Below are 14,603 nucleotides of genomic sequence, written 5' to 3' on the forward strand. Positions count from 1 at the left end.
GCTACTTTGCCATGTAACGCTTACAAAACGAAGAACAGTTTCTAAAACGGCATATCTAAGACTCTGGTCTGTCCAAGGAGTGAGGGTAAACAGTAGGCATGTTCTCTGCAATCCACTTCATATTTAAATTATTATTTTGGGTATAGTGGAGGGTCACTTGTTTTTTGTTGTTGTCAAGTGTTCAGGGAGGGTCGGGTAAAAATATATTTAACTGAAGGGAGGGCCATCCATTTCCATTTCAGAGAGATATGATTTTCTCCAGGTATCCCTTATTATAAATACCTTACAGTCCCTTAGTAGTCAAAAAATATATATCCACCCAAACAAAAGGTGAAAACTGATCCTCACACCATCTCTATCTGATACATGTTGTGTCTACTAGCTTATTCCCACAGAAAACTGATCCTCTTTACAGTAGAAGCTAACAAAACACACCAAAACTGACAAGGTGTACACTGATTAGTAAAGAGAGGCTAACATTCTCTAATTCTCCATTTCCTCTGCACAGTTCTCACAGTGAGAAACAATAGGATCCAATTCAGTGTTACCACTTACTTTATGACATGAGAATTAAGTGATGGACTTTAACCTTAGCTGGTCTGAGAGAACTGATGAGGCTTTTCTCCTTTATGTATACGTTGGTGTTTCTTTAAGCTGCTGTGTTGAGAGAAATTTTTCCCACAGTCAGAGCAAGAGTAAGGCTTCTCTCCTGTATGTATACGCTGGTGACATGTTAAGGTATATAATTGGGTAAAACAATTCCCACAGTCAGAGCAGAAGTGAGGCTTTTCTCCTGCATGTAAACATTGGTGTTTTTTTAAGTTGCTCTGTTGAGAGAAACTCTTCCCACATTCAGCGCAGGAGTAAGGCTTTTCTCCTGTGTGCGTTCTCTGGTGAACTGTTACCTCAGATGATGTTTTGAAGCATTTTCCACAGTCAGAGCAGAAGTAAGGCTTCTCTCCTGTGTGTGTTCTCTGGTGAACTGTTAGCTCAGATGATGTTGTGAAGCATTTTCCACAGTCAGAGCAGAAGTAAGGCTTTTCTCCTGTGTGTATACGTTGGTGTTTCTTTAAGCTGCTGTGTTGAGAGAAATTTTGCCCACAGTCAGAGCACGAGTAAGGCTTCTCTCCTGTGTGTATTCGCTTGTGACTATTTAACTTATCCAATTGGGAAAAACTATTTTCACAGTCTGAGCAGGAGTAAGGCTTTTCTCCTGTATGTGAACGTTGGTGTCTTTTTAAGTTACTCTGTTGAGAGAAACTCTTCCCACAGTCAGAGCAGGAGTAAGGCTTTTCTCCTGTATGTATACGTTCATGTTTGATTAAGGTATCCAATAGGGAGAAACTCTTCCCACAGTCAGAGCAGAAGTAAGGATTCTCTCCTGTGTGTGTTCTCCGGTGAACTGTTAGCTCATATGATGTTGTGAAGCATTTTACACAGTCAGAGCAAGAGTAAGGCTTCTCTCCTGTGTGTATATGTTGGTGGTTTTTTAAGTTTCTCCGTTGAGAGAATCTGCACCCACAGTCAGAGCAGGAGTAAGGCTTCTCTCCAGTGTGCACGCTCTGATGAACTGTCAGAGCCCCTGATGTTCTAAAGCTCTTCCCACAGTCAGAGCAGGAGTAAGGCTTCTCTCCCGTATGAATACGTTGGTGTGTTTGTAAGCTTCCCAGTTGAGAGAAACTCTTCCCACAGTCAGAGCAGGAGTAAGGCTTCTCTCCTGTGTGCATACGCTGGTGAGATTTTAAGGTATTAAATTGGGCGAAGCAATTCCCACAGTCAGAGCAGAAGTAAGACTTTTCTCCTGTGTGTATTAGTTGGTGCCTATTTAACTTATCCAATCGGGAGAAACTCTTTTCACAGTCGGAGCAGGAGTAAGGCTTCTCTCCTGTGTGCACTCTCTGATGAACTGTCAGAGCCCTTGATGTTGTGAAACTCTTTCCACAGTCGGAGCAGGGGAAAGACTTCAATCCCGTGTGCCATCTCTGATGAACTGTCAGAGCCCTTGATGTTGTGAAGCTCTTCCCACAGTCAGTGCAGGAATACAGATTATCTCCTGTGTGTATTTTTAGGTGTATTTTTAGCTTTGATAGCATTGGGAAAATCTCCTCACAATGTGGGCAGTGGTGAGACCTCTTAGCTCTGTGATCTTCCTGCTGCTTTCTGGATGTAGAGAATGTCTCAACGTCACCTGTGTGAACAGCATCAGGAAAAAAAGTCAAGTTTTTGTGACATACGCAGAATGGGAAAAACATTAAGAACACCTGCTCATTCCATGACATAGACTGACCAGGTGCAAGTTATGATCCCTTATTGATGTCACTTGTTAAATCCGCTTTAAAATCAGTGTAGATGAAGGGGAGGAGACAGGTTAAATAAGGATTTTTAAGTCTTGAAACAGCTGAGACATGGATTGTGTATGTGTGCAATTCAGAGGGTGAATGGGCAAGACAAAAGATTTAAGTGCCATTGAATGGGGTATGGTAGTAGGTGCCAGGCGCCCCGGTTTGTGTTAAGACCTCCAATTCTGCTAGGTTGACGCTGAACAGTTTAACTTATATATCAAGAATGGTCCACCACCCAAAGGACATCCAACCAACTTAACACAACTGTGGGAAGCATTTGAGTCAACATGGGCCAGCCTCCCTGTACAACGCTTTCAACACCTTGTAGAGTTCAATAGGGCTGTCCCCAACAACAACAAAAAATATGTGGTTAACCAAGAGTAGTTTGTTCTTTCAACTAATCAATTGGTCCAACATGTTTAAACATGTATTTCTCCAGTGCATTCGGAAATTATTCAGACTCCTAGACTTTTTCCACATTTTGTTACGTAAACAGCCTTATTCTAAAATGGATTACATTGTTTGTTATTTCTCATCAATCTACACATATTACCCCATGACAAAGCAAAAACAGTTTTTTAGAAATGTATTAATAATAAAAAACAGAAACATCACATTTTATGTAAGTATTCAGACTAGGGATGCACGATATATTGGTGAACATATCGGAATCTGTCGATATTAGCGAAAAATGCCAACATCAGTATCGGCCTGATGTGTAGTTTAACGGCGATGTTAAAAAGCAACGTCAAAGCTACCGTGCATACCTACGTAATGACGCCACGTAAAATGAAGCTACACGTGCATACCTACGTAATGACGCCACGTAAAATGAAGCTACCGTGCATACCTACGTAATGACGCCACGTAAAATAAAGCTACCGTGCATACCTACGTAATGACGCCACGTAAAATGAAGCTACCGTGCATACCTACGTAATGACGCCACGTAAAATAAAGCTACCGTGCATACCTACGTAATGACGCCACGTAAAATGAAGCTACACGTGCATACCTACGTAATGACGCCACGTAAAATGAAGCTACCGTGCATACCTACGTAATGACGCCACGTAAAATGAAGCTACCGCGCATACCTACGTAATGACGCCACGTAAAATGAAGCTACACGTGCGACATCGCATTCCTAACCTAGCCCATTCAATGTCTGCTGTGTGGATCGAGCCGCCAACAAGTCGAGCAGTCATTTGAAAGAGTAAGAACATTTCAGTGAGACAACTCAAAGGTGAAATCCATTAAAGCCAAGATAATGGAATTCATTGCCCTTGACAATCAATCGTTCTCTGTCGTGGGTGATGTCGGCTTTCGCCGACTGGTCGAGCACCGGTACACACTACCAAGTGCGCTATTTTTCAGGATGTTGCACTACCGGAGTTACACAGTAATAGAGTCACTGCTGTTAGCTTCTCGACATGCATACTATGGAACGCGATTTGAGTCTTTACGTGTCAAAAATGATACAGTAGCACTGTTAAAGCTGTACAAAAAAGTCTAACAAGCAAACACCGCTAACAAGCAAACACCGGCCACGAACGATGTGTTTATTACGGCATTGGTAATAAAGCATAATTTGTTTGACCGCAACTTCTGGGGTAGCTAGCTAGCTTTAGCTTGGTACCTAGCACCAATACAACCAGCCTGAAAACAATGACCAGTAGAAACTGCAGTCCTTTTCATTATTCTTAGCAATAATTTAGGAATCCTAGGTATTAGCTAGGTTGTCACTTGTGGTTCGCCTACTAAATTGAACTTCAGTTCGTGAAAATAAATAGCTAGCCTGTTCTTATTTGATTAATGGTGGTCGGACCCATCTATGTGTAGCTAGCCACAATAAGGATTAGCCACAATAGTGGACTTTGCGGTTAGCCTTCAAAATAAAGGTATGGCATAATTCTACTATTTGTATTAATTTACATCACTGTCAATGACAATTTTATTTTGAAGGCTAACCGCAAAGTCCACTATTGTGGCTAATCCTTATTGTGGCTAGCTACACATATATGGGTCCGAACACCATTAATCAAATAAGAACAGTCTTATAAATTAGGGTTATTTTAGATGACACCTAGCTATATAGTTAGCTAGCTAACTTTAGCTACTGAAACAGATGTCGCTTTGCTATGTTTTTGGGGAAGAACATTGTTTGCATCCATGAGCTAGCTGGCTTTTTTTTTCTGACCAGCACTGTACCTGCGCGAGACAACTCTACCAGCATTATAGCATACCTATCGATGAATCGTTGTGACATATGAAATACGAGTGATAGTTATTACACATTGATTACACTATGTAAAACATTTATGAATGCGTACAATTATTGTGATGTGCAGTCATATTCAGGTCCTGATTGGTCAACAAGATTATTTGACACTTCAAATAGTGTTATTTGATGTGTATCTTATTTGACACGCAAAGACCCAAACGGCGTTCCATAGAAATCCTGGTTGCGAATGAAACAACTGAACAATGAAACAGCACAGCAAGTAAGTGAAAGAAATAGGTTTTGATGATGTTTTACTGGTAATGGGGACATACTTAAATGCCAATAAAATTACTTTTTGGTCTGTGTGTGTGTGTGTGTGTGTAAAACCATTATATAACTAGGCAAGTCAATTAAGAACAAATTCTTATTTACAATGACTGCCCAGACAATACAAGGCCAATTGTGCGCAGCCGGATGTGATAAAGCCTGGATTCGAACCAGGGAATGTTGTTACGACTCTTGCACTGAGATGCAGTGCTTTAGACCGCTGCGTCCGTGTGTGTGTTAACTATTTAACTGTATTAGAATGTTTAAAAGGCCACAAAAAAATGTAATATTGGTTATCGGTATCTTTTTTACGGGCAAGGAAAATATCAGATTACCGTATCGGCCGAAAATGTCATATCGATGCATCACTAATTCAGACGCTTAACTCAGTACTTTGTTGAAGCACCTTTGACAGCTATTACAGACTCGAGTCTTCTTCGGTATGACGCTACAAGTTTGGCACACCTGTATTTGGGGAGTTTCTCCCATTCTTCTCTGCAGATCCTCCCAAGCTCTGTCAGGTTGGACAGCTATTTTCAGGTCTCTCCAGAGATTTTTGATCGGGTTAAAATCCGTGCTCTGTCTGGGCAACTCAAGGACATTGAGAGACTTGTCCCGAAGCCACTCCTGTGTTGTCTTGACTGTATGCTTAGGGTCGTTGTCCTGTTGGAAGGTGAACCTTCTCCCCAGTCAGAGGTCCTGAGCAGGTTCTCACCAAGGAGCTCTCTGTTCATTACTCTGTTCATCTTTCCATCGATCCTGACTAGTCTCCCAGTCCATGGTGCAGAAAAACAGCCCTACAGCATGATGCTGCCACCACCATGCTTCACCGTAAGGATGGTGCCAGGTTTCCTCCAGACGTGACGCTTGACATTCATGCCAAAGACTTATACAAGATTATCATACTAAGCCTACTAATGATAACGGCATTACCTATTATCATAATGATGGTCATAATAATAGTAATAATCAAGAAAGATCAAGAAAAGGGAGGGGTATTGTTATTATTATCAGACACTAAATGAATCATAAATAATACCAAAGGGGCTATTTAAACAGAGAGAGAAAGTAAAGCCTTTATTACAGCATAGCGAAGACAACAAACAGACGAATTAGTGAAATTGTTTATCCAACATGTAGCTGCGTGAGGCTTGGTGCTCATGGAATCAGTAGGCTATTAAACAAACAGTCAAACAGGAAACACAAGCAATAACTGTAGTCCATTAGTCCATTCAGACAGGCGTGAATCAAACAGGTGTCTTGTACACCATGATTTTTGTTGTTATTTGCTACTGCTCGACTAAAGAAATCTTGGTGGACCAAAAGCCTATCGACCAAATAATCGACTAAATGGTGTCAGCCCTAGAGTCCATGCTACATATCTGTGGGTTGACTGTGCCTTTAAACAGCTTGGAAAATTTTGCTTCATGACTTTAGAAGCTTCTGGTAGGCTAATTGACAAGTGTACCTGTGGATGTATTTCACGGCCTACCTGCAAACTCAATGCCTCTTTGCTTGACATCATAGGAAAATCAAAAGAAATCAGCCAAGATCTCAGAAAAAAAATTGTAGACCTCCACATGTCTGGTTCAATCTTGGGAGCAATTTCAAAACGCCTGAAGGTACCACGTTCATCTGTACAAACAATAGTACACAAGTATTAACACCATGGGACCAGGCAGCCGTCATACCGCTCAGGAAGGAGACGCGTTCTGTCTCCTAGAGATGAATGTACTTTGGTGCGAAAAATACAAATCAATCCCCGAACAACAGCAAAGGACCTTGTGAAGATGCTGGAGGAAACAGGTACAAAATTATCTATATCCACAGTAAAACGAGTTCTATATCGACATAACCTGAAAGGCCGCTCAGCAAGGAAGAAGCAGATTGTACTTTTTGGAGAAATGTCCTCTGGTCTGATGAAACAAAAATGGAACTGTTTGGCCATAATGACCATTGTTATGTTTGGAGGAAAATGGGGGAGACTTGCAAGCCGAAGAACACCATCCCAACCGTGAAGCACGGGGGTGGCAGCATCATGTTGTGGGGGGGCTTTGCTGCAGGAGGGACTCGTGCACTTCACAAAATAGATGGCATCATGAGGAAAGAACATTATGTGGATATATTGAAGCAACATCTCAAGACATCGGTCACAAATGGGTCTTCCAAATGGACAATGACCCCAAGCATACTTCCAAAGTTGTGGCAAAATGGCTTAAGGATAACAAAGTCAAGGTATTGGAGTGGCCATCACAAAGCCCTGACCTCAATCCAATAGAACATTTGTGGGCAGAACTGAAAAAGCATGTGCGAGCAAGGCCTACAAACCTGACTCAGTTATACCAGTTCTGTCAGGAGCAATGGGCCAAAATTCAGACCTTATTGTGGGAAGCTTGTGGAAGGCTACCCGAAACATTTGACAACAAGTTAAACCATTTAAAAGCAATGCTATCAAATACTAATTGAGTGTATGTAAACTTCTGACCCACTGGGAATGTGATGAAAGAAATAATAGCTGAAATAAATCATTCTCTCTACTACTATTCTGACATTTCACATTCTTAAAATAAAGTGGTGATCCTAACTGAACTAAGACAGGGAATTTGTACTAGGATTAATTGTCAGGAATTGTGAAAAACTGAGTTTAAATGTATTTGGCTAAGGTGTATGTAACCTTCCAACTTCAACTGTACATATAAATCAAATGTATTTTAAGAAGCCCTTTTTTACATCAGCAGTTGTCACAAAGTCCTTCACAGGAACCCAGCCTAAGACACAAACAGCAAGCAACGCAGATGTAGAAGCTCAGTTCCTAGGAAAAACTCCCTAGAAGGGAGGAACCTAGGAAAAAACCTAGCGAGGAAAAATACAAATATTTGCTTTTTTAAAATCAAATAAATAGTTTCAACGATATTGAAAAACCATCCCGTGGCGTTTTCCAAATACCCTGGTATACAGTATACCACCCAAGCCTAGTAACTACACAGACTCATTTCATACAACTTCAAAACACTGTCAGTTTGTCTACTTCACTTCTTTAGTCTACTCTCTGATCACTCCAGATAGATCAGTTGTTCAGGGATGTGTGATGTTGAATTACAGAATTCAACCTAGCAACAGACTGGGTCATAACTTGTGGAGGTCTAACTTCTGAAGATAACTTATAGACAGAACCTGCTCTTACCATGACTAACAGATTTCCCAATCTTCTCCTCCTCTTCTTCATCTTTAATGTTGACATTCAGATCCAGTGTTTGACTGCAGTCTTCCAGCTTCACTGATGCCATCTCTGGATCCTGCAGTGCAAACTGGGCTCAACTGTCACAATCAGGACCCAGTGACTGTACGTTTGGACTCAGTGTGGAAGGAGAGAGGCAGGCTGGGTTTGTCCTCACTGTTGATGTTACTGGCCTCGGACTTAATCTGAGTCGGGCTGTAATAATAAAGAGAAACAGACACGAAAAGTTATTTACTTGACAGTTCTGGCGCTTTCTCTATTCTCTAAAAATATATTATATTTATTCTCTTGGGTTCTAACTTGAAATATCCTCTAATATTAACATATTAGAACTGGGTGTATGCAAATGTACTGAGGGAGAAAGGGGAGTGCAGGAGGTTTACACTCTGTCAGAACATGTTATGGTTAAATCTCATGTATCATATGGAGAGGAGAAGGGCAACGGTCTGGTTTCAGCCACTGATAAGGTTGTATAGCCGTGGATTAGGGAGGAGTGAGGAATGTGGGCCGAGGTCAGGTCAGATGAAGGAACACTCCTATGACATACACACATAGGAGGCAGGGCCATGACTGCACCAATGAGAGGAACCACTTAAGTTCCTGCCTAGCAACAGAGATGTATTGTCTGTCTAGATGGGCAAGGAGTTTGTGTAAACATGTCTGTCTAGATGGGCAAGGAGTTTGTGTAAACATGTCTGTCTAGATGGGCAAGGAGTTTGTGTAAACATGTCTGTCTAGATGGGCAAGGAGTTTGTGTAAACATGTCTGTCTAGATGGGCAAGGAGTTTGTGTAAACATGTCTGTCTAGATGGGCAAGGAGTTTGTGTAAACATGTCTGTCTAGATGGGCAAGGAGTTTGTGTAAACATGTCTGTCTAGATGGGCAAGGAGTTTGTGTAAACATGTCTGTCTAGGTGGGCAAGGAGTTTGTGTAAACATGTCTGTCTAGGTGGGCAAGGAGTTTGTGTAAACATGTCTGTCTAGATGGGCAAGGAGTTTGTGTAAACATGTCTGTCTAGATGGGCAAGGAGTTTGTGTAAACATGTCTGTCTAGATGGGCAAGGAGTTTGTGTAAACATGTCTGTCTTATGCAACTGTTTGACCCAGTGGGTGAATATATTTGTTTGGAGCTTTGACTAGTTGTCTGTTAGTTTTTTACACTGTTTATTTAGAACCAAAAACTTCTTATTCACTTATCTAATTTCAATAGATCAGGCAGCTAAACATCGACAACGAAACGTTCATTCATTTACATTAGACAAAGTGCACACTTTAAATGACAAAGTAAGTACATGTAACCTATAGTAGATTAAATAAATGAATATAAATGCATAACTGACTCAAAAAAACATTTAGAACAAGGTTGCAGTTTGTTTTAGGCAGCACTATGTACTATTTTACTGAATAACCTTGTCTTCATTGTATATTTTCTCTCAAAAACCAGATCGTCAGTGGTGGAAAAATAACTAAATTGTCAAACTTAAATGCTATACATCAAATTCCTTATATCAAATCAAATCAAATTATATCAAAGCAACAATATGTAACTTTTTGGGCAATCCGACCAAACGCACAAATGTGTGTAATAGATCTTTCAGTCTCATTGAAAGCAAGTCTAAGAAGCGGTTGATACATTCTATGTGTGCCATTTCTGTGCTTTCCATTCTTAAGTTACGTTTTTGAGTCCTTTACTTTCGGTCTTGTACTGTACACCAGCGTCAAACAACTGAATATACATTATTTTTGGTTATGGAAAATATATTTCACAGCGGTTTAGATGGTACGATGATTCTCTACACAATGGCTGCTTGTTTGGCCACAAACTGAAATTAGGTGAACTATTCACATTTTTGCAACCAGGGATTTCTGCAAAGGCAAAAATTTAAACAAACCAGATGGCATGATTTTCCAGTTTTTAAATTTTATTTACGGATAGCCGGGGGCACACTCCAACACTAAGATATCATTGAAAAATGCATTTGTGGGCCTCCCGGGTGGCGCAGTGGTTAAGGGCTGTGCCATCAGAGTCCCTGGGTTCGTGCCCAGGCTCTGTCGTAACCGGCCGCGACCGGGAGGTCCGTGGGGGCGACGCACAATTGGCCTAGCGTCGTCCGGGTTAGGGAGGGATTGGTCGGTAGGGATGTCCTTGTCTCATCGGGCACCAGCCTCTCCTGTGGCGGGCCGGGCGCAGTGCGCGCTAACCAAGGTTGCCAGGTGCACGGTGTTTCCTCCGACACATTGGTGCGGCTGGCTTCCGGGTTGGATGCTGTGTTAAGAAGCAGTGCGGCTTGGTTGGGTTGTGTATCGGAGGACGCATGACTTTCAACCTTCGTCTCTCCCGAGCCTGTACGGGAGTTGTAGCGATGAGACAAGATAGTAGCCACTACAACAATTGGAGACCACGAAATTAGGGAGAAAAAGGGGTTAAAAAAAGGGGTTAAAAAAAAAAATCAGATCAGAGGCAGTAGGAATGACAACATGTGAATTGGGCGATACTGCCGTGGGTTTTTGTGCTTTTCCGTGATATCACGGAAAAAACAAAGGCAGCACAAAAACACCCAAATTCATCCTTTTAGAGACTGTGATACAGATGGTACGCATGAAATTGTGTCATTCCAAACTTTATCCGCTACTTTATTTTCCATTTTGTTTTGCAACTCTGTCCATTTTATATGTAATAAAGGAAACATTTTGAATAAATGAGGGATACAAAGTATATTGAAAGCATGAAATGCTTCTACACAGGAAGTTCCAGACACTTGTAGAATCTATGCCAAGGCGCATTGAGGCTGTTCTGGCATCATATCTGGAGGACACCTGGCACCATCCCTACGGTGAAGCATCATGCTGTGGGCATATTTTTCAGCAGCAGAGACTGGGAGACTGGTCAGGATCGAGAAAAAGATTAACAACATGCAAAGTACAGAGAGATCCTTGATGAAAACCTGTTCCAGAGCACTCTGGACCTCAGATTAGGGTGACGGTTCACATTCCAACAGGACAACGACCCGAAGCACACAGCCAGGAGTGGCTTCAGGGCAAGTCTCAATGTCCTTGAGTGGCCAAAGCAGAACCCAGATTTGAACCCGATCGGACATCTCTGGAGAGACCTGAAAATAGCTGTGCAGCCACACCCTACATCCAACCTGACAAAGCTTGAGAGGATCTGCAGAGAACAATTGGAGAAACTCCCCAAATACAGATGTGCCAAGCTTGTAGCGTCATACCCAAGAACACTCAATGCTGTAATCGCTGCCAAAGGTGTTTCAACAAAGTACTGAGTAAAGGGTCAGATGATTTATGTAAATAAGGTTTTTATAAACCTTATTAAATAAATTGACTAAAATTTAAAATAAACGATTTTTGCTTTGTTATTATGGGTTATTGTGTGTAGATCACGTTTTCTTTTTTTTTTACGGCTGTAACGTAATAAAATGTGGAAAAAGTCAAGGGGTCTGAATACTTTCCGAATGCACTGTAGTATGCTAATGTTACCTAGATGGCCTGGCGCATTGTTGCCCATGAAAGCCTAGTGAGCAAGCATTTTAGCCAAGTAGCCTAGGACATCAAAAACTTAAAGTGTGTACTGTATGACAGAGTTCTAGACCGTTTAGGAAACATGAAAGAGTTGGATAGCATTGGCGTTTCTCTACAAGTAGGGTGAGTCAACATGTTTTTTCTACTTGCGCGCGCACACACACACACACACACAAACCAGTGCCATGGACAGCCACAACATGTTTAGCTTACGTTGATTGGACTAAATTGTTTTGGGAATCTTTTAGTTATCACTTTATTAGACTAAGCATAGGTGATTAGATATAGAAATGTTGAAGTTGAAATGGTGCTGGAATAGTGGAGGCAGCTCCTGTTTTCTTTGTGACTTGCTGTAACTCTCCATGGTTCTAAATCAATAGTTGAAAATGTATGAAACATTACTTTGCTTGACTATGCTGTCGGTCATATAACTGTTTGTTACATGCAATATGTTTTGTAGACTTCACTGGACAGATGTTGCTCTCCGGTATTGTAATGAAACAAAGGTGTGGTTGAATTTATTCTGTCACCGCGTCTTATTGTCTAGGCCTTAAGCCTATATACCACAGGGGCAAGGCATATGAACTAACAGATTATAGTGCAAACAATGCAATTATTACATAGGTTATAATATGTTTAGGGCTTCCACAGTGATTTTACTGATAAAAAGGTATTTCTATTCTGATTTCAGATGATCAATCCTTACAAAATAATGGTGGCAGAATATCCTACATTTTTCTCAATCATCATTGGAAAGTTGTGTTAATGGCAGTTGTTTAGGAGAAAAGCACAGATTTTCGTCTAAGATACACATTTTCACAGGTGTTTTTCTTGACTGACTACAATTTGATTGATGTGGTGTTTTTACTGTGTCATAACATTAAACACAGACAGAATGGTCACCGCCATTTTACATGCTCGTGAGCCTTTTTTTAACAAAAAAACATCTCAATTAAATTGATTCTTTATTAAATTACCTTGAAATAACGTACAGTACATTCAAAAAGACAAACCCCAAATCTCTAGCTATGTGACATGTAAAATATTTGTTCACGTTCTTCTCTCACTCGGTTTGACACACACAAAAAAAATAACAACCTCTGTTACGGATTTGTTACCTACCATGTTATGACATGTTCTTTCGATATTAGAAAGTACAAACGTGCAAAGACATACCTGTAGTAACACATACAACGGTTATCGTCTTGACAGCACAGTTCTAACGCTTTCGCTATTCTGAAGAATGGTCCACGCCTACCCGGAACTACTTCTTCTTCTTCTCCTCTGGATTTTTACGGTGGTTGGGATCGAAAATGTGGCATTACCGCCCCCAACTGGATGATAATATATACCCGTTATACTTTGTCTTACAAAATGGAAAAAACATCAAATAAATGTTCTATACCCCCCCAAAATATATATACCCCCCAAAAATACCATTCCAACTAACTCTACACTCATTAAAAACCCACTACCCCATTCCACTACTGTGATCCTATCTGCTCCTGCACCATGCCAATGGGCTCAGAGGGCGGAATACCACCCCTCAACACAACCTGTAACTCTTCTGGAATGAAATCAGATCTTGTATACCCTCAGCTAATGTAGCTATCATTGGGCTGAAACATAAACTCCAGATTGTGGTTATATCAAGACAGCAGCCCCACCTGCAGTTTACTTATTGAAAGACCAAAGAGAAGAGGAGCGTAGATAATGTTCACTTCTCTCACAAAATATGACATTAGTCCAGTTTTTTTCTTTGTCTGCAATATTTTATCCTCCACTTATTTCACCTCAATTCATTTAAAAATGACAGCACGTGTTGAACTTTTATTGGTGTAAGGTGTATGAGGTCTTGTGGTAGGAAAAAGTGATTGGATTTTTTTTTACTTATGGTGTGTGTTTGGTTAAGTAAATCTTGGGTATTAATTAAGTAATAGTAATTATTACTTAAGTAAAGTAATGCTTTTGGCGTCATTAGTGCCTAGGTTCGGCCAAAGTTCAGAAAGTCCCATAGCTCTTGAGAAACAATATCGTGATCTGAAAGTGTTGCCATGACAACGTTGTTGATTTACCCTACACCACAGATACAAAAGCTGAAGCCAGGCCCACTGTCTTCAAATATCGTGTATGTTCTCATGTGCTCCATCTCTCCAATGCATTTTAGCAAACTTGTCCTATATCATGTATTATTGAGTTACATTGCAGTCCGATCTCATCTATGATTCCTCTGTCAGTGCAATGCATACAACTTCAAAATCAAATCAAATGTCACATACTTCGTAAACAACATATGTAGACTAACAGTGAAATGCTTACTTAGGTGTCCTTCACAACAATGTAGAGAGAAAGTAAATAGAAAAATAATAGAAATGTAATAACACGTATTAATAAAAATAACAATAAATACACATTGACTAAGGATAATATGGCTATATGCACGGGGCAGCGAGTCGATGTGCAGGGGTACACGGTAATTGAGGTAGATATTTACATTAATCTAGGAATAAAGTGACTGCAACAGGATAGATAATAAACAGTAACAGCAGCAAACGTGACGAGTCAAATTAGTTAGTGTAAAAATAGTCATTGCAGATAGTCCGGGTAGCTATTCGGTTAACTATATAACTAATTATTTAGCAGTCTTATGGCTTGGGGGTAGAAGCTGTTCAGGGTCCAGACTTGGTGCATCGGTACCGCTTTCATGTCATGTTGAGGACGATTGTTTGATATCCTATTTTCATTAGATTGAAGTGTGTCGAGTTTGAGTTCATATCGTAATTTATTTGATTATGTAAATACAGACTTTCCAGATGCTTGTTGTGTTAGATTCCACAGTTAATTGAACAATTTTATTATTTTCACGCTTCTTAAGAAAAAGCCTCAGCAAATTTCCCCAGCAGATATACACAATACTATATTGATTGAGTTTAACT

General features: G+C 40.5%; 1 protein-coding gene across 1 annotated transcript; it reads right to left on the bottom strand.

Moving 5' to 3' along the window:
• Window positions 1-412: 412 nt before the first annotated feature.
• On the bottom strand, window positions 413-8,195 carry LOC139372955 (zinc finger protein 665-like). Its single transcript, XM_071112858.1, has 2 exons — window positions 8,078-8,195; window positions 413-2,188 (listed from the first exon to the last, which is right to left on the bottom strand). The coding sequence occupies exons 1-2, from the start codon at window positions 8,178-8,180 to the stop codon at window positions 591-593; spliced, it is 1,701 nt and encodes a 566-aa protein (XP_070968959.1). The 5' UTR covers window positions 8,181-8,195; the 3' UTR covers window positions 413-590.
• Between the last annotated feature and the right edge of the window lie 6,408 nt (window positions 8,196-14,603).

This window comes from Oncorhynchus clarkii, chromosome 18 (assembly GCF_045791955.1).
Source record: "Oncorhynchus clarkii lewisi isolate Uvic-CL-2024 chromosome 18, UVic_Ocla_1.0, whole genome shotgun sequence".
NCBI classification, from domain to species: domain Eukaryota; kingdom Metazoa; phylum Chordata; class Actinopteri; order Salmoniformes; family Salmonidae; genus Oncorhynchus; species Oncorhynchus clarkii.